Raw genomic sequence first — 24,829 nt, forward strand, 5'->3', positions numbered from 1 at the left:
CATTGAGCATTTGTTTTGATTTTTTTTGCAGGATGGTTTTACAACAATGAACACCCATCCTGCATTAATCCTGATTTGTTCATGAGGTATTCAGATATCATTCCGTTGGTTAATTGTTCATCCCACACATTTCAATGCATTTTCAATGTACTTTTCAATGATTCTATGATCCATTTCCCCATCATTTCCAAACTTCAAAAAGTTTGGGGAGGTGGTATGGGGGGGTGGTATGACTGTATGCTTAGATTTAATTGTATGCTTAAATTTCGCTATACATTTATGAAAACCAATCAAAACCATTTACAAAAAATAAAAATTAAAGCTGATTCTTTTAAAATTTTGGTTTGTTGTGCTAGGGTGACAGAACCCATTAATCCACTTTAACTGTGCAAATCTAACCTTCCAGTGTGCACTTGAATCCCTCTTGTGGCAATCTGGAGTCAGCCAAGTGGCTAAACCTCTGTTTTAAATAGGCTGTATTATATCATATACTGAAACAGTTGCTGCCATCTGCTGGAATGTGTAGAAATTATGAAGATTCCCCAAATTTATGCTGCATCGACCAAAATACAAGTCACGTTACAACTGCATTTCTTTAAGACAAGAGTAAAATAGAACCATGTGTGAAATGATGGCAATCTCTGCTCTAACAGCAACACTTCCAACATTTCTCTTAATATTTGATGCTTCCATGTTTAGTACTTGCAACTTAATAAAGCTTTACAAGATCCCATGCATACTACATAATATAATAGGTAAAGGTAAAGGACCCTGGACAGTTACCAAGTTCAGTTGAATTTTTCTATGGGGTACTCATGGCAGCTTTCAGGGCGAGGAGGCCGGCATTTGTCCACAGACAGCTTTCCAAGTCATGTGGACAATATAATATATCAGTTGATATCAAGCTACCAGCTTGTGTCAGGACCAGCCCTGACCTGGATATTGTTATTTGCCCCACTTCCAGATCATTATGGAAGGCACTCTATGGAGTGGTTGCTCTTTGCCCCACCACTGAGGCTGAGACAGTCAGAACTGGAACTAGCAAAGCAGGAAGCAATGCACGAAGCTCCCTTCTCTAAGATACCATCAGAAACCAGCATTCCCCCCCACTTTGCTTTACAGTGGTACCTCAGGTTACATACCCTTCAGGTTACAGACTCCGCTAACCCAGAAATATTACCTTATTTGACATCCAACATGATTAAGTGTTCTTGTGAACTCAAAAGTTTGCTTGCTATTTTGTGACATGTTGTTATCTCATAACAAGGGGATTTTTCAAAATAGAAGTGGCAGTTTAATCATTAGCCATGCATGCTAATGTAACCCTTCTCTTCCTCTGCTGCGTTTATTTGGAAGGTTTCTTTCTCATAAATGTTTGCGTATTTAGCATGCGGAGGATTGCCAAAAGGCACCCCAGGAGATGACATCATCATCCCTGCTGTAAAGCAAGTGGAGTTGCTTGTTCCTGCTCCACTACACCACTGAGTGCAATACAGTGGCACCTCGGGTTAAGTACTTAATTCGTTCCGGAGGTCCATACTTAACCTGAAATTGTTCTTAACCTGAAGCACCACTTTAGCTAATGGGGCCTCCTGCTGCCGCTGTGCCGCCGGAACACGATTTCTGTTCTCATCCTGAAGCAAAGTTCTTAACCTGAAGCACTATTTCTGGGTTAGCGGAGTCTGTAACCCGAAGCGTATGTAACCCGAGGTACCACTGTAAAATGAATGAAACAACATGGAAGCAGATTGAGCAGTCAAGCCAAAGTCAAGGGTATTTAGGCCTAAATCATTGTACTGGGAGCACCTTCTTAATTCTATCCCACAGAAATCAGTTCAGTATTGTATGTGCTGAACTTTAGCTTGATTGTGTCTGTTGGGTTTTTCAGCTAGCAGGAGATGAAGTCACACTTTTCACTTGGTTGAATAAGTGTAAAACAGCACTTTTGTTGCAATAAGGGTATGTTCTCAAGGGCCTCCACAGTGGAATTATCACTTGGACAGGTGTGCTACATTCGTGACGTTCTAATTTTGGTATTTCAAAAATAATTAGAAAGGGTTTGCAATTAAAACATTGAGAGCCAGTCATAAGTCTCCCATGCTCCCACCATGCCTGTTACAGCATTTCCACAATTTATCAGAGAGAAGATTAGGATTGTTGTTGTTGTTGCTTACATTGTTGAATTGAATAACATGGGTAATTTCGACCTGGGCAGGTTCTACATGCAGTTTTTAAATACCTTTAACACACAGCCGATAAACCTCCAATGCTTGTAGCCCATCGCAACTCTTTCGCACTACAGTATTTATGCCTCACCTAAAACTAGGTGGCGCTGTTATCCTCTCCTCTGATATGCCAATTGTGCAGCCTCTTTCAGGAGTATCCCATTAATGCTGAGAGAGGGGAGATAGATTATAATAAGTGGACATCTATTCCAACAGCAGTGTGGGGAAAAATTAGATTAGATAACTTATAATAATAAATTCTGATAGTTATCTAATTTCGGGGGAATATTACCGTTAACGGATGTTAATTTGGGGTAGTGTATGTCTTCTCATTTCTGTGACAATTGGTTCGGTCCTCAGGGATGCGCGTCAACGGCCAGGCATGGAACAACCCATTTAAGGGAGGGAAATAAGGGAGAGTAGTCAAGGTCTACTCAAACCTTGGGAGAGAAAAGTTTCAGTTTCATCCTGCACATGACAAAATACACTTTTGCTTTACAGGAAGACATCGGGTTTTTCCTCATTTGCGCCCTCTCTTGGTTTTGTGGGGCGCGACACCTTGCCCCACCCACCCCGCTGCCGGCAGGTGTTTGGTTCCATCCAGTTTGAATCTGCCGGAGGAGGAGGAAGGGGCGGTAACACCAACGGGCTCCCTAGAAGCGGCGGCGGCGGCTGTTTGGAGGCGGCCAGAGAACACCGGCCGTGCTGCCCTCTCTCCCTTTACCACCGCCGCCCGGTCACCTGCCCTGCCTCGTCTTTCCCCAGCACCTCCCCGGGGAAGGTGAGGGAGCGCCCAGTCCTTGGCCGCTCGCCCTTCGCCCATGACGCTCTTGCGCGCTTGCTTGTCCCCCTCACTCGGCACGCAGACGCCGGGCGGAGACGGAGGGAGACGCTCGCCGCCCGCCCTGCGGCTTCCCACCCATATCCCGTTTATGAAAATTTATGTGGGCCAGCGAATTATTATTATTATTATTAATAATTTTAGTGTTTATGCGCCGCCTTTCTCCCCTGACAGGAGCTCAAGGCGGCTTACAGATGAAATAGGGACAGCTAAAAATAACCCCTCCTTGTAACTACTGCGAATATAAAATAGTTTTGGGGCACAAGAAGGGCTAGTTAGGGTTAAGGGTTCCCTTTCGTTTATTGAATAGCTGATCTCAACTAATCTCTGCAAACAAAGCAAGAATAACATTTCACAGGTCATTTGGAAGTTTCCTGTATGATTGAATCCCACTCTAAAACAGTGGCAGTTTGGAAGTGCTCATAGATGCCTTAAAAAAAATATAAATGAGACAAACTGCAAGGGTCGGTCTATTATGGCTACTTCTAGACAATTGCTATTTTGCAAGTGGGATACAATTGCATACCACAACAAACCTCCCCGCACTGGAATTTTTTGAGCTAAGGAAACTACGTATCAGGAAAATGTGTGTGAAAGTGGGATATTTCTTAACAATGTAACATCTCTACATACAAATCCGAATGAATGCTTGGTAAACAAACAAAAGTCATATATGGTATTCCATGAACTTTGTGCAATCAAATCAGAAGGAATTAATCAGGTTGTAGGGAAGCAAAGTATGACACTCCTTGCATTTCGTGGCCTTTGGTCCCACTGTTTACATCCCCCTCCCATACATGTGTATGTACAGCTTTATAAAATAAAATAAAAACTAAAGGGAGTGGCAAGTAGGCAAGTAATGGTGGACTCAACTATACAGCTGCAAATAAAACATTTTAAGTGTGTTGTAAAGTGCACGCGGGTGGCGCTGTGGGTAAAACCTCGGTGCCTAGGACTTGCAGATTGCATGGTCGGCGGTTCGAATCCCCGCGGCGGGGTGAGCTCCCGTCGTTAGGTCCCAGCTCCTGCCCACCTAGCAGTTCGAAAGCACCCTTAAATGCAAGTAGATAAATAGGTACCGCTTTATAGCGGGAAGGTAAACGGTGTTTCCGTGTGCTGCTCTGGTGCCGGTTCGCCAGAGCAGCTTCGTCACGCTGGCCACGTGACCCGGAAGTGTCTGCGGACAGCGCTGGCTCCCAGCCTCTAGAGTGAGATGAGCACACAACCCTAGAGTCTGTCAAGACTGGCCCGTACGGGCAGGGGTACCTTTACGTTAAAGTGCATTATACAAATGTGACATTAGATGGTGAAGGTGAGATATGGCAAATGCAATACATTTTTGAAAACATCTTTTAAAAAGCATTTTCACAACATTTTTTGCATGTGTCTAGATTCTACTGGTGAACAAAACTCATTTTCCCAGGCAGACATGCTAAATGCTTTATGAAGCTTATCAGTTGCTTTACAAAAGCATCTCAAAGCAACTTAAATGGTACACATGAGGGAGTGGAGCACAGGGACAGGCTAAAAAGTAGACTGTTACATATTTGTGGTACAAATAATAAAATTAACTGCCAAGATATATTGAGTTAACGGTGACCACTTGTTATAGGAAGGAGTACATTTTCAATAGCCATTTGCCAAACCTGGGTGCATTAAAACTGATATCTCACAGCATTTAGAAGTTGATCTGATAGTTCATCTCAACATTTTGTTACTGCTATGTTTTCTACTAGGAACAAGATGCCTAATCCTAAAACCACCTCAAGTGACAGCAGTGACTCTCAGAACATAGACTGTAATCCTAGAAAAGTAAGGGACCATGAAGACAGCCATGGCGGAGACATGCCTAGCCTCTGCCCTCCTGACACCCCACCTTGTATGTCCAATTATGATTGCTAGAAAAAAATATGTGTCATTTATATTTAGAGCAAAATTGCCAACTCAAGATAAATTACAGGCAACTCCCCACTTACATGGTGGTTACATTCTGGGACCCCAAGCACATGAGTGAAATCACATAAAGTGGGGAACACTCTCTAAACACCCTTTAAATGCTCTCTGCTACTCTTCATCCATACCAAAAATACCGTATCAAAAAATACCCACAACTAGAACTGAAGCTCTGGGACCAGCAGGAGGCTGGAGGACGTTTAGGAAAGTGGCTACTGCTGCTCTAGCCTGCACATCCCTGCTGCGCTTCCAGGCTCTTCAGGGCTTCCTCTGCCCTCAATAACATCCTTTTTGGGCTCTGGGGAGGGTCTCCTTGCGAGCCACAAGGACTTTCCAGCTCTCTCCTGCCATTTCCAGGTATGAATTGAATCATTTAATTATTTCCCAGTGCTGTGCGTATACATGTCACAATCAAGTAGAACATGCATAAGTGGAGGGATGCCTGTATACAAAAGGGGATTAACAAAGAGTTTGGGGCAAATGTGAAGCAGTGTCTTGTTTACTTTTCACACATTCAAAAAATAATATGCTGAAAAATAATTTGAATTTAAATTGCAAAACAACAAAGCTTAATATGTATTAGAAGAGCCAAAGTTATTGTCATTATTTTCCACATTATTATCAAGCGAGATAATATAATTGGGGAATTGCACTTGTCCTATCAGCCAGCCTTTGGGACTGCTGCTGCTGCATGCCAGGTTGGCTCTGAATAAGATCTCTCTCATCCATGATCTGATTGTGGATGAGGAGGCTTATCTGGTCTGTATTACTGAGACTTGCGTGGGTGAGCAGGGTAGAGTTGGTCTCACCCAGCTGTGGCCACCTGGGTACCCAGGGCAGCATCAGAACAGACTTGAGAGTTGAAGAGAGGGAGTTGCTTTATTTAAATTTCCTATCCAGACTGAGTGGGGGTATTGTTTTTGTTACCATGTTATGTACTTTTTGTGTTTTTATATAGTAAAGCACCCTGTGATCCTCAAATTAAGGTTGGAATACAAATTTAATATATTGGGGATTTGACATTTGAACAAGCTGCATTATAATGAGCTGACTCATTGTTTCATCTAGCTCAGTACTTGCTGCTCTGACTGGCTTCAGAGTTCTCTGACTGGGGTGTTTCACAGTCATTGCTACATGAACTTCTTTTTCAATGAAGGCACTAGGAATTGAACATGGAATCTTCTTTATGCTAAGCTTTGCTCCACTACTAAGCCTTGGTGCTGCCCCATACTATTGGTACATCCAGACAAGTATTCGTAAGTGGCAGCAACTGTCAAGCAATGTATTTATGACATCCAGTTGGGAGTGGCACATTCCTTTTTGCAAGTTTCATGATTTTGCAAGTGATGCTGGGGAACCCCCCCCCTTTCTGTTTTTAAGAACATTCATAGTAAATTGGGTGATTTAATTCAGGCCTTCACAACTTATGAGCTACCAAGTAGTATATAGACAACCCTGTTTTTATAATTTGCCTAGGACTGCAAAAACAGTATGTATCAAAAATACATGGTTGATATTGCCTTGGTGGGTTACAAATAGTGCATGTCTTTTTACACTGGTCTACTCTAAAATAAATAGTTGCATTTTCCTTTCCTATATAAATATTCTTTCCCCCTTTGATGGGTAAACGAAGTGCCGTTCTGTTTTATTTTTATGCAGCCAGTCCTCCCCAAATTCTTTCTGTGTCAGAACTCATGGAAACAGCCAATGAAGTCTCGAAAATGACCATAGCACATGAAATTGTAGTAAACCATGACTTCAAATTGCAAGAGGTGAATTTCTTACCAAGCAGGTAGGTTTTATTTTCCTGGTTATTTCCTGGTTTTATTTTAGTTTCCTGTTAAATCTAGAAGGATATTGTTGGTAAAGGATTTGGATTTGAAAAATTAAGAAAGATTAATTGTGTAATCTTTTTTAATTAAAAAAACTTATTTATTGATTTTTCACAAGCTTTTTTAAAAATGGTGTATTGTGTTTGTACATACACATTTTCTTACATGTCTTGCCCAAAGTGATCTCCGTCCAAGATGTCCTGTTTAACTGCTCAATTGAGAGTGAGTGAGCGGGTGGCGCTGTGGGTTAAACCACAGAGCCTAGGACTTGCCGATCAGAAGGTCGGCGGTTCAAATCCTCGTGGCGGGGTGAGCTCCCGTTGCTCAGTCCCTGCTCCTGCCAACTTAGCAGTTTGAAAGCACGAAGTGCAACTAGATAAATAGGTACCCCTCCGGTGGGAAAGTAAACGGCATTTCTGTGCACTGCTCTGGTTCGCCAGAAGCAGCTTAGTCATGCTGGCACATGACCCGGAAGCTGTATGCCGGCACCCTCGGCCAGTAAAGTGAGATGAGCGCCGCAACCCCAGAGTCGTCCGCAACTGAACTTTAACTGTCAGGGGTCCCTGATTCAAAAAACAAATATCCAAGGCTTCACTATGGAACATTCATATCAAATGTAAGTGGAAATATGTTAATAGCAACTGTTTTTGACTCACAGTTTGGAAAGCAGAGTGAAAGAGACATTGCATAAAGCTTTTTGGGACATTCTGAGAGAACAGCTCTCCAAAACGCCACCAGACTATTCCCATGCTATCAGGCTACTACAAGAAATCAAAGAGGTGAGATGTTTGTGTATGTTTGAGACTTCATTATTTATAGCATACACAGCTTGACCTTTGTGATAAATAAATTGTTACGTTAACAATATATGTGGTCATATGTAAAGAAGAAAAAGTGAGATTTCCAAAACCAGTAACTAATGTTGCTTAGGGTTGCCATATTTCAAAAAGTAAAAACCAAGACGTATTGAAAGGTATTGAGCTTTTTAAAGGAAGACCGCCCCACCCCCGGATGTCAATTCCACCTTTGAAATCCTGATAATATCTGTGACATATAGCAGCCCTAATATTGCTTGAGAATTTAAGACTTTAAGATTTATAGACTGTCATTTGCCTATAGTAGGCAAATATTTTTCTAGACATCCCACTTGCTAATATTTGTCACACAGTTATGTGCAATCAGGCTGACAAACATGGGTTGGGTTCCCCCCCGCCCTCCATATTTTTCTGCCGTGTTATTCACACTTGCGCCCATAGCAAAAGTACAGCCAGCCATTCATAATTATTGTCTCTGGTTAGCCATGTGCAAAAGCAAGGTAGTCTGGAAAATTGTGAAACCACTCACTATTCCTTCCCATGCACACTTCAAGCTGTGATTAGTGATTAAGCTATGTAGCTGCTATAGCTGTGTAACTGTTCCCAATTGTGTATGTTCTCAAACTTCAGGTTTGCAATCAGTTTGAACGTTTGCTTGTAGAAAAACATTTTTCTTGTTGCAAGGGACAGGACAGTGGGCTTGGTTTCCAAACTATATTCTATTTTATTGGACAATTGCAAGGTTTAAAATTCTTTTGATTTTTTACTATGTATGCTTCCACCTTAACTTTCTGTTTGAGAAGCTATAAGATTTATTTATGCATTCAGTATAAGTTTGTCTGAGCTGAATGTGTTGTTGTATCCAGAACGGCTTTTGTTTTATATAGGGACTTGTTCTAGCTCATAACCCACCTACTCTCATCAGCGAGAAACATCATAGCCAGACACTGGAGAGACCTGTCAGGAGTAAGCATGGACCAATGGTATCAAATAGTATGGGAAACAACCTTATTAGAAAAACTAACCAATAAACTGAAACTGACACGGGGACAAATAGAAGAAGACACTTTCACCCTGGTTTGGTTCCCATTTATCACTCACACAGCCCAAGAAGACAACAACACGAATCCCCCGACAGCATACAAATCAATCTGGCTAACCTGATTCAAAAATACACACACATCACTCACACACAAAAACAATTCTCACTACAGCCAACCAAAAACAACCAACCACACCCTAAGCCACACCCAACCTCTCTCACCACCAAGGAAATACAGCATGTGAATAGTAAAAGAACCCATTCAAGTAACGCTGACACAACCCCTCGCACATGCTAAGTAGGATAATAGAAGCATAGCCACCCAACCCCTCCCCACTTCCCCGCTTCCTCCCTTCTTCTTCCTCCTAATTGTTTAAACCAGTTCATAAACCAAGAACTCATACATTGACCACTAATAATGAAACATATGTTGTAGATACTTTTGCACATTTATTATGCTATTTTTGTGATATACATATGACATGAGAAAACTTGGTATACCTATTTGTATAACATTAGTTTTGTTTATAAAATCCATATATATGGACTTGTTCTGTTTTTTACTTTACAGTGGTACCTCTGGTTGTGAACGGGATCCGTTCCGGAGCCCCATTTGCAACATGAGCAGAACACAACCCGCGTGTACGCGGGTCGCAATTTGCCACTTCTGCGCATGCGCGTGATGTCATTTTGCGCGTCTGCGCATGCTCAAGCGGCGAAACCTGGAAGCAACCCTTTCCGGTACTTCTGGGTCGCCGCAGGACGCAACCTGAAAGCACGCAACCTGAAGCAAACGTAACAAGAGGTATGGCTGTATTCGGTTATAGTCTTATAGGGTTTTGAACATAGCAAATGAAAATCAATAAGGTTATTAAAAATGGCAACACTTTATTCTTATGTAGACCCTACTGTCCTTGCTCCTGCCCCGACAACATCGTCTGCAAAGTCAGATTGAAGAAACTCTGGACATGGAGCTGATAAAACAGGAGGCCGAGCATGGTGCTTTAGATATCCCCAACCTCACCGCTTACATCTTAGGTACAATGGCAATGCTCTGTGCACCTGTTAGAGATGAGGAGATACAGAGACTACGAGTCATGGCAGACCCAGTTCATTTGCTCAGGTGGGCACCATTGGCTTGGACAAAGGTAATTTTCTAAAAGTAATATATCCTTTACTGAATCTATCCAAAAGGAAGATGCATCATTTTGCTACCCTGGGAGTACAACATCTGTTATTTGATCTCCTTGGGATTTGATTTTATAAATCAGTTTTATAAATCACCTATCATTTCATAGCTCTGTGTGTGTGTGTGTGTGTGTGTGTGATGGAAATAAATAATTTTAAATTCATCATTTGGCTTTCCTTAACAATTGCAGGGGTAAATAAATATTCAGACCATTGTCTTCATCACTGAAACATGTCATACAGTAGGTTAGGATGTAACCCATAAAGCACAGTTTATTGTGGTATACACAAGCAGCAGCAAGCCAGAGACTCACATATTCCTTACTTCCATCTCTTCCTTTGGCACAACTGTAACCGTGTTTCTTTTCTTGTCCATGAAAGAAATTTGGTTAGTTTGTTAAAAAGCCAGAGTCATAAACCAACCTGAATCTGACTTGTTTGAACAAACTATAGTTTGCCCCAACCAAAACCCCCACACCTTTCCCCCAGTGTGGATATAAAGAAACTCTAGTTAATTTAACAGAGAAAGTGAAAGCCTACAGTCTCCTCATTGTCATGCTTGCTGCTGCTACTGCACATAGCACTGAATTAGCATTATAACCAAAAAGACAGAGAATCACAGATTACAAAGACCAAATGGTCATGCCTTTCAAACCTGTACTGCAAGGTAGAACTAAATCTAAATTCTGAGACAAGCTTTTAATATGTAATTGCTCTGTGGCACAGCACTATGTCTCCTTAGCTATTGAGTAATTTTTTAAAAAAGTCTAATCAAATTTTGCTTTGGTATACCTGGGAATAGCATCTTCCTCTTTCTGAGTTGTGCTTCTGTTTATGCTACACTATTTCTGTGATCACCATAGTAGTCTAAAGAAGCTCATCCATCAGTGGTAACAGGTTTGGTTTTTGCTCTTTAGTATGATTTCCTAGACTGGGTAGTTAAATGTTTACTTTGTTCCTGTTGCCTATGGTAGAGAGATCTTCAGAGTTCTGAATCTAATGAAAATGGATATGGTAAATTTTACCATACAAAGCCTTCGACCCCATCTCCAAGAGCACTCTGTTGAGTATGAAAGGAAAAAATTCCAGGAGCTCCTGAAGAAGCTACCAGGTATGTATCAAATATGATTGTAAAATAGTCTCTGGTGCAGACTAGAGCAGAGGGTTAACACATGCCACAACCACATCCAAGGCACTTCTTAAGCACAAGAGGAAACGTTTAAGTTTTAAAATCCCAGTTTATACCTTTTCTGGAAGATAGAACTTTTCCTCTATTTCTGTTACCACATAGATTCTCTGCTTGCCAAATTATGATATGGAGTTTGAGGGGATACTGTACGTTTTATGGTTTCCCCTCTTCTGAGATGGGCACCCCTCATCCATTTTAATGGTAATTATGACTGGTGTTGCATTGGTATTTTCATTATGTTTTTAATTTTGATTTCATGAACACAGTTTTGAGAATATTCTCTTTTTTTATTTAGCAGCATAAAAATTATAAAATAAATAATAAAAAACCAGAATTGTGGCAAACTGTTTTAGTGCTAGTTTTGGTTAGTAAAAATGTAGGTAATGTAATGGTAACAGTACCTCTCCCATCACTCGCTTCAGTTTTGGAGAGAAGAGAATATTTATGTGAGAGAAGGTGGAGGGAGAAGCAAGTGAGCCCCTGGGGTGCTCCTAATGAAAACAAATGTTATGTACTCATGAAATCTAGCGCAAAGTCATACCTGAGGACTACTATAAGTAAAAGGGACAATATTTGATTAACCACCTCCCTTTTTGCAGTTTTAATTTCCTGTTAGCTTCCATAAATGTGCCCTCATTAAGAACTGTTTTACTCTTAACTTTTCACTAGTGTTTTTTTTTTTTTTACCATGTTATTTATTTAAGAAAAGGGCAAAATGCAATGATTATTTGTTGCCAGTAAGGTGCAAATAAACACGAGAAAGGACCAGCCTACACTTCTTGTTTTTTCCTCCAAACCTCCATTTCTCTAATGTTACACTTTAGGTGGCCTCACTTGCACAACTGAGTGGTTGCGCAAGGCAGCAGCTGAAATATCAACCTCTGATCTGCTACCCTCCTCATCCACCTCTGAGACCAAAGGATCATCTGTTCCACCCTCCTCTCCAGCTGCTAGAGAAGTGTTTTCTGTCCATAGTCCCACAGCTGTGCTAAACCAAGCATACATGGACTTGCTGCATTGGGAGCCTGGAAGAGAATATCCTGAGGTAAAAGGCACCTTATGAGTCAGAAATAATAGCCATGCTAATTCATTTTCAGAAACAGGGGTCTTAAGATAACACTATAAGTCCACATTGCGGCACACTAGTTGGCTACGAGTGAGGCAGCAAAACACAGAAATGCAATGACCCATTTTCTGTCTGTTCGTTCCCCACACAACAATCCACAGCCTTCAGTAGCAGGGGATGTACCAGTTTAGCTTGGGCATATTTCCTTTTACTCCAGTAGCATAAGATTCATTTCAAGTGCTAAAGAAATCTGCTTAGTAACCCAATGGTTTATACTGTTATTTCTTTGCAGACTATGTTGATGGACAAAGCCCGCTTGGATGCCCTTCAGATGAAAGTGAATCAGCTAGCCATTATTGCTGCAGTCCTACTAGTGAGCAGCAGTACATGTGGAAGTGGAGTGTTCAGCTCACCAGGATGTGTAGATAGGCTAAAACGGGTAATAAAAGCCCTTCTGGAAGGACTTCCTGACACAAGGTAATGTTTTTATATTATTGGTGTTGAAGGCAGGAGAGATACTCACCCAAGCCCAGCCTCATGTAGGCTGCTTGTGGGCACCTAGAAAATCCAGAGTTAATCTAATGCCTCTTCATGCTATTTATGAACAGGCAGTGAGAACCTGTGTCAGTCCTTTTGATGAAGGTTGTCTCCTATTCTTATTCATGGAGAAAGCATGCCCACTTCACTTGAGGCATAAATAAATTGTATGTTGTAACTATAATATAGCAGAGAGAAAAAGGCAGAGGACTGAACAGGAGTTCAGTATAAGCCAAACTAGGGGCACAACTGCTCATATAGCTTCTCTGTCAAGGGGACTGAGAGGAGGTTACTTCATAAATATTGCAGGCTAGTTGTTGCCTACTTCAGGCAAGGTTTGTTTTTTAAGACTTAATTCTATAGGATTACAGCAGGTTGACCACTTCTCTGCTATCATGCATATCTAAAGTTCAATTTCAAAGAGCTGTCAGATTAACATGGCCCCATCTCTGTGTGGCTTAGGTTAGAAGATGTTTTAATGGATATCAGCAATCAAATGCATGAGGAAGTTAATAGCAGTCTCCTGCAGTTGGGGTATCCTGTTCTCAGCACTGACAAGGCTGCTTCACTTAAAGGCCAACTCACGAGTCTTGCAGAGAAGGACAATGCAGTACGGATTCTAATTGGTGAGTCATGAGTTTTTGCATATTTTTAATGCAATATCACACTTGAGTATGAAAAGGCAGAGTGTGTATTGCATTACCATATTTTAACTGCAATTTTTTGTTATAGTGCATTTCATATATTGTTGTGTTTTACCCTGGAATCACCTGTGACAATATATATGTTAGTATCATATAATATACTACATGGCTCCACTGCATTCTCATTGTGTTGTCCAGCAGTTATTCTAGGTAGTACAGGGCTTTTTACAGTCTGCCCCAAAGGAGGTGAAAGAACCATTGGTAGCTCACTGTGACTTGTTTGCAAATTATTTTGAGGATAAAATCGCTTGCATCCACTGGGACCTTAACTGTGGCAAATGAAAGTTTTCCAGAGCACTGTCTAGTCTTGTTATGTTGGATGCTTCACTTAAGACTCGAGGATGTGCACAAGGTGCTTGGATCGGTCAGGGTGGCCAGTTGCACGCTGAACCCTTGCCCCTCTTGGCTGATAAAAACTAGCAGGGGGGACAGTTGGCTTGGTCTGGGAGGTGATAAATGCCTCCTTGTGAAATGGGGTGGCCCTGCCTGCTTGAAGGAAGTAGTGCTACTCCTCAAGAAACTTTCCCCGGATTTGGAAAATCTAATTACTGGCCAATAGCCCCTTCTTTAGCAGAGTTTTTGAGTAGGTGGTTGCAGACCATATCCAGGCACTTTCAGAGGAAACTGATTTTCTAGATCCATTTCAATTGAGGTTTAGGTCCAGTTTTGGCACAGAAACAGCTTTGGTCGCCCGGTATGATGATCTCTGTTAAGTGAAAGACAGGGAAATGTTGATTATCCTTGAGATACTATTGACCTTGGTATTATTCTGAAACGGCAGTCTGAGATAGGGGTGGGTGGCACTGCTTTTCAGTGTTTCTGGTCCTGCTTGGATAGTTGTTTCCAGAGGGTAATGCTTGTGGAGTGGTCTTCAGCCCCATGGAGCCTTCACTGCTGGGTTCCTTAGGGTTTGATTATATCCCCCATGCTGTTTAACATTTGCATGAAATTGCTGTGTGGGAGTCATCCGTAGTTTTGGAGTATGTTGTCAGTGATGTGCTGATGACACACAGCTCTACTTCTCTACATCTGCAGGTGTCACTGTGGATTCGCTGGCCTGTTGTCTCAGTAATGGACTGGATGAGAGCCAATATACTGATGCTCAATCCAGATAAGATTAAGGCACTATTATTAGCTGGTTCCCTAGATTGGTGGCCTGCTTGATGGGATTACACCCTCTCTGAAGGAGTGGGTACACAGCTTGGAGGTACTTCTGGATCCATTGCTGTTGCTTGAGGCTCAGGTGGCCTTGGTGGTGCAAAGTGCCTTCCATCAGCTTTGGCTGGTAGCCCAGCTGCTCCCCTATCTGAACACAGATAGCCTCTTTTGTAGTCTGTTGCTCTGGTAACCTCTAGGTTAGATTACTGCAAAGCATTATACATTGGGCTGCCTCTGAAGATGGTTTGGAAACTTCAGCTGTTGCAGAATTTGGTGATCAGGTTGTTCACCAGGCAGGGCAGTCTGAGCAGTTCAACTCCAATCCTGACCGGACAGCACTGTCTGCAGGGCTGTCATAAGCATATGCGGTACCAGGGTGCAAAGATTTGCCCGGCGCCCCCCCCCAAGTTGTCCAGTCCCAGGTGCGCAGGAGGGCAGAGCTGGCCGGCCGCCTCAGCATCTCGCTGGCTCAGTTGCCCCTGAACTCGTGGCACAGAGCTGCCCGCAGCAGAAGAGCCCGTCACGGCACTCCGACGGATGGACTCTTCCCCAGACTCAACTCTCAGGCCCCGGATTCTCGACCTGGCGCCCCTGAGAGCCCGGGTGCCCCGCACCCCTAGCGCCTATGGGCAAGACAGCCCTGTCTGCCACTTGGTTTCCAGGTCCAATTCGAAGTGCTGTTTTTGACCTATAAAATCTTAAACGGCTCAGGATCACAATATCTCAAGGACCCCTCTCCGCAACCTGACCCTTGCAATGATAATCTGAGCCCCTTTTTTGAGTGCCCCCTCCATGAGAGGCCTGGAGGGTGGCAACACAAGAATGGGCCTTTTCTGTGGTGACTCTGTTTGTGGAACACCCTTCCTTGGGAGGCTTGCCTGGCATCTTCATTACTTATCTTTAGGCACCAGCTGAAAATGCTTTTCTATAACCAGGCCTTTCGTTGATTGAACATTCTATGGCCTTTTAAATGTGTTTGTGGGAGGGGTTTAATGGTGTGTTTTTATTCTTGTTATGTATTTTGTGTTCTCATTTTGTATTTTTATGTTGAACGGGCTTGTGAAGTTTGATTAAGGGTGGTGTCCAAATTTAATAAATAATAATCACATCACAATCACATACTGGCATTAATGATACACCTCATGTAAAATTGCATACAAGAGGCCATTTACATGCCACTGTGATTAAATGAATACTGCAGTCACAATGGATATCTTAATTGCATATCAACAACATCTGTATATTGATTTTGTACAACACCACCCATTTGTTTCTATGAAAAGTTCTATTCCTGTCCTTTCACCCTTTATTATCCTATCTGCCTTGTGATTTTTCAGTTAACTAGGGAGCCCTAACATGAATAAGTTACAGGAATCAGGTCTTTTTCTAAATCTGTTTTAATTCCTACAGAGCAACGGATCCAAACTTATCTTAGGCTTTGTTTGTATCCTGGTGGCCAGAACGCTAAGAATCTACCCCAAGGCCTTGCTCCTATTCAAGAAGAATTACTGGAAGTGGGCCAGAGGTTTGGCAGTTTGATTCATCACAACAGACAGGTGTTTGGTCCCTACTACTCAGGGATACTGAAGAAATTGCTGCTTCCAGAGCGAAAATCTGAAGCAGGGACAGATTCCCATTAACAATCTAAAACAAGCAGCACACACAACGGCAGGGAGAGGGGGAGAAAAAAACTGGCAATTGTTCAGACTGTGCTTTGGCTCAAAGTCCACTGCAATCAAGTGAGCAGCTGTCCTGCTCTGTGCTGTGATACCTAAAGCACTCATACAGCTGGGCTATTGAAGCTGTGGGATACAGTTACATAAATACCAACTGACAATGCCAAGTTTGCCGCAGTAAACCTTTAAACAGCTCAGAATGTTGTCTTGTGTTTTTAGACTAGCTGGTGCATTTTCCATCAAATGGGAAGGGCAAAACTAGGGACTGGATCTTGTAGCCGTTAATGTAGAAGGTAATTCATTTCGGTGAAACTAGATATACAAGCATATTCAGGATTAAGCCTTGTTAATAAACAATACAGACCAGTATACCACATCAACCCATACAGAGAGATGTTGTGTCTAATTTTATTAATTTAGTCTGCTCTAAGTCATACAGTTATGAAAAACAAACAACAAAACGACTGCTGGAAGCCCAGGAATATTTACAGTCTCGCCTTGTTGTAGTGAGGTCAGTCTATATTGTTGCACAGATTGGTTATGTTTGGTACCACAAAAAACTGGACAGGTTTAACAATTTTTATATACAGAAAATAAAAAGGAAATAGTTCAAGTATCAAAATACAAAGACAGCTTAAATAACATTTTTATTACAAATCAGTCCCACTGCCATACATCACAATTAGCAAAGGAGTGTCTACATTGTAAACCAAACTGCCTGTTACCAAGAATCGACCTGCCCTCTTCAGGTGCAAGCATAGCGGAAATTCCTGCTGCTTGACATTCATACTGATCATGCAAAAGGAGACAATGTAGGAGTGAGGTATCACTCAACTCATTTTAGTTTCACGAGTGTATAAGTTATTTTAAAAAGTGAGGTACCCTCAGATATCTGGTCTGCAAGAGCAGCACAACTCTTAAACTGCTCTAGAATTTCTTTTATTGGGGGGGGGGGCAGAAATCAAATAAGATTTTCATCTCAAGCTAAGAAAGTCAAAAAGGCCATATCCTATGAGCCAACAATGGCATGTACAAAATAAAAAGATTGCAAGAGTTTGATTTTAATAACGTGATTTCCCATTCAAGAGCTAAGGAGCAGTTCCTTCAGCCACCTTAACATTTATAGTGTTTTCTCCTGGACACAAAAGATAAAAAGAAGTCTACAGAAGACATACATCTTTTTGAAAAGGGAAACATTTGGAGCACTGGGGGGGGGGGGAGCATTGATGATGCCGCTTCAGCATAGGTTGGTGCTTGAACAGCAACAGCATTTTCATTGAAGATCTCAAAACGCATTCAGTGCCAGGAATATAGGGCACTTTTCTCAGTGTGCTGCAAAATCCCACAGAGAGGCAAGAATCTCAAATATTGTACTAGTATTCAGACTGCTCGGAGCCCAGGAATAACTAAAATTCATAGGAAAAGTCCAGACCAGAATGGCTTTGATTACCTTCTTATAAAGAATGCCTAAGCAGGAGATACTGTCATAGATATTGCTATGTCCATGTAAACTCTGAGAAAGGAAGCACCTGATCACTGGAAGAAGCAAGTTGGAAGCTTTCACTCATTTTGTCACCATGTTCTAAGGCTATCCTCTCTATAGCAAAACAGTTCAGTGTGCATTCTCTCACAACAATTATAAGTACCTCAGTATTTATAACCATCACCAGCATACCGTTCACATATGAATATAAAGGAATGTTAATATTTCCAAAATTCATCCACCAATTATTTCCAAAGCCAGGCCTTTGGGATGATGATTTGGTTTTTTCTCGATACCTTTTCATCTGGAATAAGACTAAATTACATTTTAAAGATACAGAAGTCGAAACAAGCCATTAACAAAATAGCAGGGTACCACAAGCTAACACAGACTTATTTGCACTTCCTCAGATAGGCTATAGAAAGATGTATATGTCACAGCCATAGCCAAAACCAGTGTTCGAGACTGTGATACTCTATGTGAAGCATACAGTCATTCTTGGGTGGAGTAGAACAAGAAACAACTGTTTCAGCATAATGCCCAAAATTCTCCACATCTTTTTCATATTGTGAAACTGATATACTAAGTATACTTAAATTATGAACTAGTATAAAAAGTGCTAATCAGTGAATTAACTACTTAAAAATCCCAAACCATCAGGGCACAACCACATTTTCAAAAATATGGTACAGGAATGAGATGCATGGAGCTACAGTCCAGTTATTCAATGTATACATAAATGTGTGACAAAATTGTACTTAACCAGAAAAGAAATACTGCAATAATAAGAGTTATTTGCAGTAAAAGCACACTTGTACCAGGCATCAGTTCAGCAATGGTCATGAAGGGTTAAATATTGATAATTTTTATTAAAAACGCCCTGTTTCCCACCTGTTTCACTGCAGCTGTGAAGGGTGTACAGTACCTTCACAGTTGCCAGTACCTTCAAAGTTTAATATTGCAGTGACTTCAGAATCTTTGTCTACTACTTAGCAACCTCAAGTGTATAATGCTTAATATTCTAGCATCCACTCAGCCTATGCTGTAAGACAGGCACATTCACATTTTCTTTTAACAGTTAAGATTCTCCACTTTCATCAACACAACATGTTATGCTGAAATTGTGGATTTCACAATATTGCTGCATGTACACCACTGTTTTAAATCAGAGCATCAGTCTCTTAACCTCAGATGTTTCATTCTCTTGCTATAAACACATACTGCTTTTTGTCAGCTTGTAGCTGGAATCTCTTTTCACTCAACTCTGGAAGTCCTTAATGAGCAGCCAAGGACATATCCCAGAGCCGGGTGCTGATCTTCATACATCACGGTTTCTCTGCTTCTTAGTGCTCTGCCCCTTTACTACATTTCCATGGAAGAACGCGGATGTCTGCTGTTCAGCTTGGCAGAAGGCAAACAGAATGGGGACAATATTAATGGAAAGAAATATAGGGAACGAGCTATTCATTCATGTAAAACTACTGAGGGAAGCCTTCAGTTACAGTGATGGAGAAGTTAATGGCCACAGCTTTGTGTGTTTTATAGCCATATGGTGGATGCCCTCTGTTCATAACCAACTGCTCTGATGCTTCTTGGATAGTTTACCATTAAAAGGCACATGTACTATGTTATCTGGTTTTCAGGAGAGAGAAAAATCACCAATAACTCCTGCAACTTACTGACAGAGATTAAAACTATTCATATTAGGGAAATAACTGTTTGCTTTTTGAGAATAAAAGCAAAGCACAGATATATTTATTAACACTCAAATGTGCAGTAGTCTAAAGAGACTGAATTCTTCAACTGCTATAATTGTACCTAGTTACAATTTGGTATAATTTCCTGGACATAATTCCAGGGACAGTGGGCAGATATCTGGCCCTACCTCACCTATCATCAACAACTGTCTCACTGCTGACCCTATTCTCTGAACAGAGAGAGATAAAAAATTGCTTGAGACCTTTGTCTAATATAGTGACTTCTCTACTCTAACAATATCAGAAATAATCTCTGTAGGCCTTAACCTTATTATCAAAAGCTGCTCCTAATACAATATTTCTTTGCAATCATTGTTTAATGAGCTACGTAAAGTTTGCCATTTGAAGAATGTAATAAGGCAAATACAACAGACTGCTCACCTGCTTGAAGAAAAATAAATGGCAAATATTTTGATAGTGTCAGTGTGCCTGGAATGCTACATTTAGCAATTTTTAAAGAGATGCTATTTGCATGAAATTTTGACTCCTTTTCTTCTAAAGGGGAACTGTGTTCTGTTACAGCAAAAGCACACCCTTGATTGTCAGTCTTTGTGTACAATTTAGTAACGTGCCTTTGAAAGTTTCAATTTTAAAAAGCGTTTGGGGGGGAATCAATTCAAAATTATTATTTATAAGCAGATTGGTTAACCTGAACAGAGAGTGATAATTCCAGGTAACGATTTTTTAAAAAGGCATCATGTTTAATGAACAGCTGAAAACATCCCTTTTTGGCATTTTCTTAAATATACCAAGCCTAACTCCTAGGAAAAAGGAAAAGCGCTTAATTAGAGCAGACGCACTGCCAAGTAGAACTTTATATTATACCATGCATTCAGATATCCAAGGACAGCAAAGATTGTGAGCAGCATCCATGCTAGGAAATCTGGTGAGCAAGAGGTTTGCAAGCAGTATCACAGTGGTTAGTGTCTTCTGAGACGATAAGTAGAAGAGTGCTACTTGTTGGAAACAGTTTTGTGGCCATGACTCAGTATGGAGGTATAAATCTAAATTGAGACAGCATGTACATATGAGACCAAAGTTGTAGAACAGTCCAAGGTTTAGAATGATAAATAGAAAAGGCCTATGGAGTGTTACTTCACCCCACAAATTCACAGTGTCAAAATGAAGAGAAAGTCAAGAAACACTGGGTGTTTTCTGAAATCCACATATTTGACTCCTACAGGCTTCATTTCTCCCACCTCACAGACATTTAAAACAGGTAGCTCTCTCAGTGAGTTACACTTGTTTCCATTAGGAGTATTCACAGCGTTCAGAAGAGATCAGATACAAAATGCTGTTTAGTCTATGGTATCCTAGTGCTGTTGCCTCTGATGGTGCCACACCTAGTGTCAGCAATGGAAGGAAGGAGGGATTTAGAACAGCAGACAGATCAGACTGCAAAGGCACGGTTAGACTGGATGGATGCAGGATTTGTTTTCAGAAGATAGTAGTCTCATACTTAGTGCTGAGGGTCCTCTTGGAATCCTGCTTGGGCTCTACAACCCAGGACACACTAGCATGGGACTGGGAGTCTTGGTCCACTTCAGATGGCTCGAGCTAGAAAACATTAGAAGGAGAGAGCATATCAGCCAAGCTGCTCATTTTGAAAATGTGAAGGCAAACCTGGATACATTTTTAAAAGCTCTGTACAAAGACAGCTTTGGGAGGCAACTGCCTAGGTCAGATTTTTTAAAAAGTATTTAAAGCAGAGGATGTGCACATGTACAGGTATTTACCACTTAAAATGTTACCATAAAGACTTGGACCACTTTTTCAGATTAAAGAAATAGATACAGCTCATTTTGGAAAAAGAACAAATTAAATTTTGTTTAAGCCCAAATCAATTCTCAATTCAAGGTAGCAGTTTGTTGAAATTCACTAGAAACAGAATGCTTAATTGGAGTTTAAAGTGTTATATTCAACTATCTAAGGTTAGGTTTTTATGATCTGATATATTCTCTTAGACAACAGAACTCTTCTCCTTGAATGTTAAATTGATTTTAATACGGCAAAACTCGGCAAATGTTGCACTGAAGAAACATTTTATGCTGGTGAGAAGTGTTACAAGCTTGTCCTTGAAACGCCTCTTGTGTAATGTATAGGAAAGCTTGAATGAATTAACCTAGCAAGGTCAAGACAGAAGGGAACATAGACAGAGCAGCAAAACTAAGGGGAAAGAATGAGGGAATCACTGAATGTGAGTTGGTTTGATAACAGAAAACGTTTGTAACGAGAGACATGTGACTGCAAGAATGGTAAAGACCTTAGCTCCTTGACTAACAGATTGCAGCGGCAGATAGGAGGGACGGTGTGTAGTACAGGTGTGACAGTAACAACAGCGACTATCGGGAGGGAGCGGCACCTGAGGAACGGGAGCAAGCAAAACACAGACAAAAGGTAACATTAAAGGAGAGCAACAAGGATAGAGAGCACATGGGCCAGTACTCTGGTATGTTTATTTCCTTGCTAGATTGACAAGGACACTTTATGGGAACTGCTGGAAAAAAGAAACTAACTACTCAGTAAATGTGTCATTGATTACATGTTTCTGTCAGTCCTACAGAGGAAACTTCGGAAAGAAAGAGAGAAAGCCTGTGTGCACAAGGCACCAGCAACTAGTAGTTCTAAAAGCAGTAAATTCATTTTAGGGTGTCAATATAGCCTGTAGGCTGCCCAAGCAACAATTTTGGAGGGAAAACAACTTTACAGCACAAACAGTCTTGATAGCAAAAATACTGTCCTGCGTCTTCATGGGTTCTCATTTTATTCCATTTTATCATGCACAGTTTTCAGCCAAGCAGTGGTTGCATGTAACATGTTTAACTTAACAGATTTTGGTCTAATATCTATGTTGTCTAGAACTGTTGAGAAATGCCTCACGGCAGGCAGACCTTTGTCATTCAGTGGTATGTAAGCTAGGACTTTACTACTTCAATCAGACACATGAATCCACCTCATGAGATGGTAGTGTGAAAGAGAATCCTTTTCTGCGAAAGTATTTCCCATCCACTACCCATCTTTTTTTTTCACTTTCAAACTATCAGCATTGTCAAGACAAAACACAGGATTACCACGCAGGAGGAATGCAAGTTAACTCAGGAAAAAATATGAGCAAACACTCTGATTTACTTCAGTGAGCAGTTCTGGTATTTGGCCCTTGTCAAAATAGTGAATGTATAATAAAAAGGTAAATCTTTGTATTAGTATACTTTTAAGCCTTTCCAGTAACTTGCAGTTCTTTCTATTGTCTCATTGTTACTTGCTCAGCTAATTAGCTCTTAACTATCTTACTTACCTGAAAAGGCTCAATGCAGTATTTTTACAGTATTTTTTAAATCAGCTGTGGTGAGGCATCGTGTTAAAAACTAGCATAACTACAGGAAAGAACCAAAGTTCTTTTAACATACGTACTGCTGATTTCCTCATGCTGGCTCGAGGTTTAGGCACCGGTTTTGAAGATTTTGTTTCTATCATTTCAGCTGTCAAAGCACCTGGAGGTTTTGATTTTTGGGCTTGGAGGGCCAGCTGGTAGGCTACTTCAAATGCTTGTCCCAATGTCAGAATGATTTCATATGTTAGATTCTTGAGAAAAGAAACACAAAGTATAACTTACTTCATAAAGTAATGCCAAGAGTTATGATGCTAGTCTGTTTCTACAAACAAAATGAGTGCTGAGTGCTGTCTGGTATGTTGAAGACCATTTTATATCACAATCCTGTGTGTAAAAATTAGGGAATAAGCCCCATTTTGTATAATGAGGTAGTGATGGCCATTGGGACTGGTAGGGCAGAAGACTGGGAGGCAAACAGTAGGTGGAGCTAGAGCAAATGACAGTCCAGGGTCGGCGAATTCTAGCTTTGCCCTCATCCTCCTCTCCACCACATGGACTAAAGAGGGGGAAGCTGTGAGCTGAAGCTCCCAACTTCATTTATTTCATATACTTATATACAGCTTAATATGAAAAATATATCGAAATGGTTTACAAAAATATTATACAAGATATAACCAAACAACACCACCACCACCACCACCAGGTAAAACAATAAAATCCCCCTAAAGCAAAATGTAACAGCACACTTTGAAAATATCTCAAGAGTCAGCAGACATGACTCAATAGCCTGGCCACTAAGTACCTGTAAGGTGGATGGAGGATCAGAGATCTACAGTCATCTAGAGCCCACCCAACCCTTCTTTGGAAAGCAAAGCCACTGTGGAAATACCAAGTTTGTCTGAGCAAACAGCTTCTGAGGGGTACCTTTTAAAGTTATCCCTTTATTCTGTGTGACTTTGGGCTGGCTGACACCAGTCACAGGAAAGAAAGGATTCTGCCCAGTCAAGACAGGCTACTTCCCTAAGCCTTGTGAGGCTAGTACTGGTATTGCACAACTGCCTTGCTCTCAGGATTTAGGAGCCCCTCTGGATTATTAACTGTGGATTGACCTGGCAATTGAACAGTTTCTGGGAGGCTTAAAACCCAGCACTTTTTGCACAACTCTCTGAGCAGTGATTAGTGGCAGTTCCAGAACAAAAATACTGATGAGGGCACAGAAAGGGCAAAGTGCGTTTGGGGGTAGTGAATTTGAAAAGTATTTCTACTGTGTAACCAAAAGTAATCAAGGAATGGATGGGAGGTGAGCAATTTGTATGGGAAGACACTCTATTCCCCCAACCCCACTATGTTGCCTATGGCTGCAGTTAATGTCCAGGATTGTAACAAAAAGCAGAAACATACATCAGAATTCTGTGCAACATACATAGCTCTGCCATGAAAATCTTTTTTATCATGCAAGTTCTAAAATCCAAATATAAAACATTTGATACACATCCAGTATTTACTTCTCATTTCCTACACATTATACCCTATATTTTGTAGAGAAAGCACTGTGGATTTTTAAATGTGTTAGAGTACCAGGACTGCTAGCCATTTCACATTCAGGGCAAAGAAACTCTGGGGGAAAGTCCAGCATATGTTGCTTAAATCCTTGCACCCCATGTTTGCGTATATGAATTACCAGCATTCCAAAAGCTTTTTGCTGCAAACCAACTACCTACAGATTATTTTTAGCAAGGCAAAATACAAAGAATCAAGCCATTTATATTCTACATTACTTACTACATCAACGGTACTGAAGACATGGCAGTAGTGGTGGCTAGTTTGCAAGTCCTTTGTGATATAGGCAAATGTACAGAGATCCTCCGGGTCCTGTGCAGCACAAGAGATGTTCCGGATTTCATGCTCAGCAATAACATTCTGCCAAACAGAAACAAAAAGCTTTGTCTATGACTAACTTCAGTCCATTGGTTTCAGTATGTCTACTCCAAGACATATTCTTTCAGCAACAAAAGCAGCGTCCAAATACAGA

The 24,829-nt window shown here is 41.1% G+C and overlaps 2 protein-coding genes and 1 long non-coding RNA gene across 21 annotated transcripts in view; 1 reads left to right on the forward strand and 2 right to left on the reverse strand.

The window, feature by feature from the left end:
- Positions 1 to 2,657, reverse strand: part of LOC310709542 — a 28,836-nt gene extending 26,179 nt beyond the window's left edge. The window contains exons 1-2 of the long non-coding RNA XR_014527570.1: positions 2,518 to 2,657; positions 2,317 to 2,393 (exon numbers count right to left, since the gene is read on the reverse strand). This is a non-coding gene — a long non-coding RNA (uncharacterized lncRNA). The remainder of the gene's footprint in view (positions 1 to 2,316; positions 2,394 to 2,517) is intronic.
- Positions 2,658 to 2,684: 27 nt separating this feature from the next.
- On the forward strand, positions 2,685 to 16,612 carry TCP11 (t-complex 11). The gene is given in 11 exon segments (XM_083509230.1): positions 2,685 to 2,790; positions 2,793 to 3,006; positions 4,803 to 4,945; positions 6,679 to 6,811; positions 7,510 to 7,630; positions 9,611 to 9,831; positions 10,871 to 11,007; positions 11,910 to 12,130; positions 12,444 to 12,628; positions 13,151 to 13,314; positions 15,961 to 16,612. Coding segments are annotated over 11 exon segments (1,860 nt in total). The 5' UTR covers positions 2,685 to 2,699; the 3' UTR covers positions 16,191 to 16,612.
- An 8-nt stretch (positions 16,613 to 16,620) lies between these two features.
- The window catches only part of ANKS1A (ankyrin repeat and sterile alpha motif domain containing 1A), a 112,143-nt gene continuing 103,934 nt past the window's right edge, over positions 16,621 to 24,829 (reverse strand). For 8 of the 19 annotated variants that reach the window (XM_083509171.1, XM_083509166.1, XM_083509164.1 and 5 more), the window contains 5 exons: positions 24,580 to 24,717; positions 22,878 to 23,048; positions 21,730 to 21,828; positions 20,926 to 21,023; positions 16,621 to 20,809 (listed from right to left, as the gene is read on the reverse strand). In XM_083509171.1, coding sequence (XP_083365297.1) covers positions 20,770 to 20,809; positions 20,926 to 21,023; positions 21,730 to 21,828; positions 22,878 to 23,048; positions 24,580 to 24,717 — 546 coding nt within the window. In that variant the 3' untranslated portion in view covers positions 16,621 to 20,769. Of the gene's footprint in view, positions 21,024 to 21,729; positions 21,829 to 22,877; positions 23,049 to 24,579; positions 24,718 to 24,829 lie in introns of all 19 variants that reach the window. The other 11 variants (XM_083509159.1, XM_083509160.1, XM_083509156.1 and 8 more) reach the window with 5 other exon arrangements.

The sequence above is a fragment of the Podarcis liolepis genome (assembly GCF_965112155.1).
Source record: "Podarcis liolepis genome assembly, chromosome: 6".
In the NCBI taxonomy this organism is placed as follows: domain Eukaryota; kingdom Metazoa; phylum Chordata; class Lepidosauria; order Squamata; family Lacertidae; genus Podarcis; species Podarcis liolepis.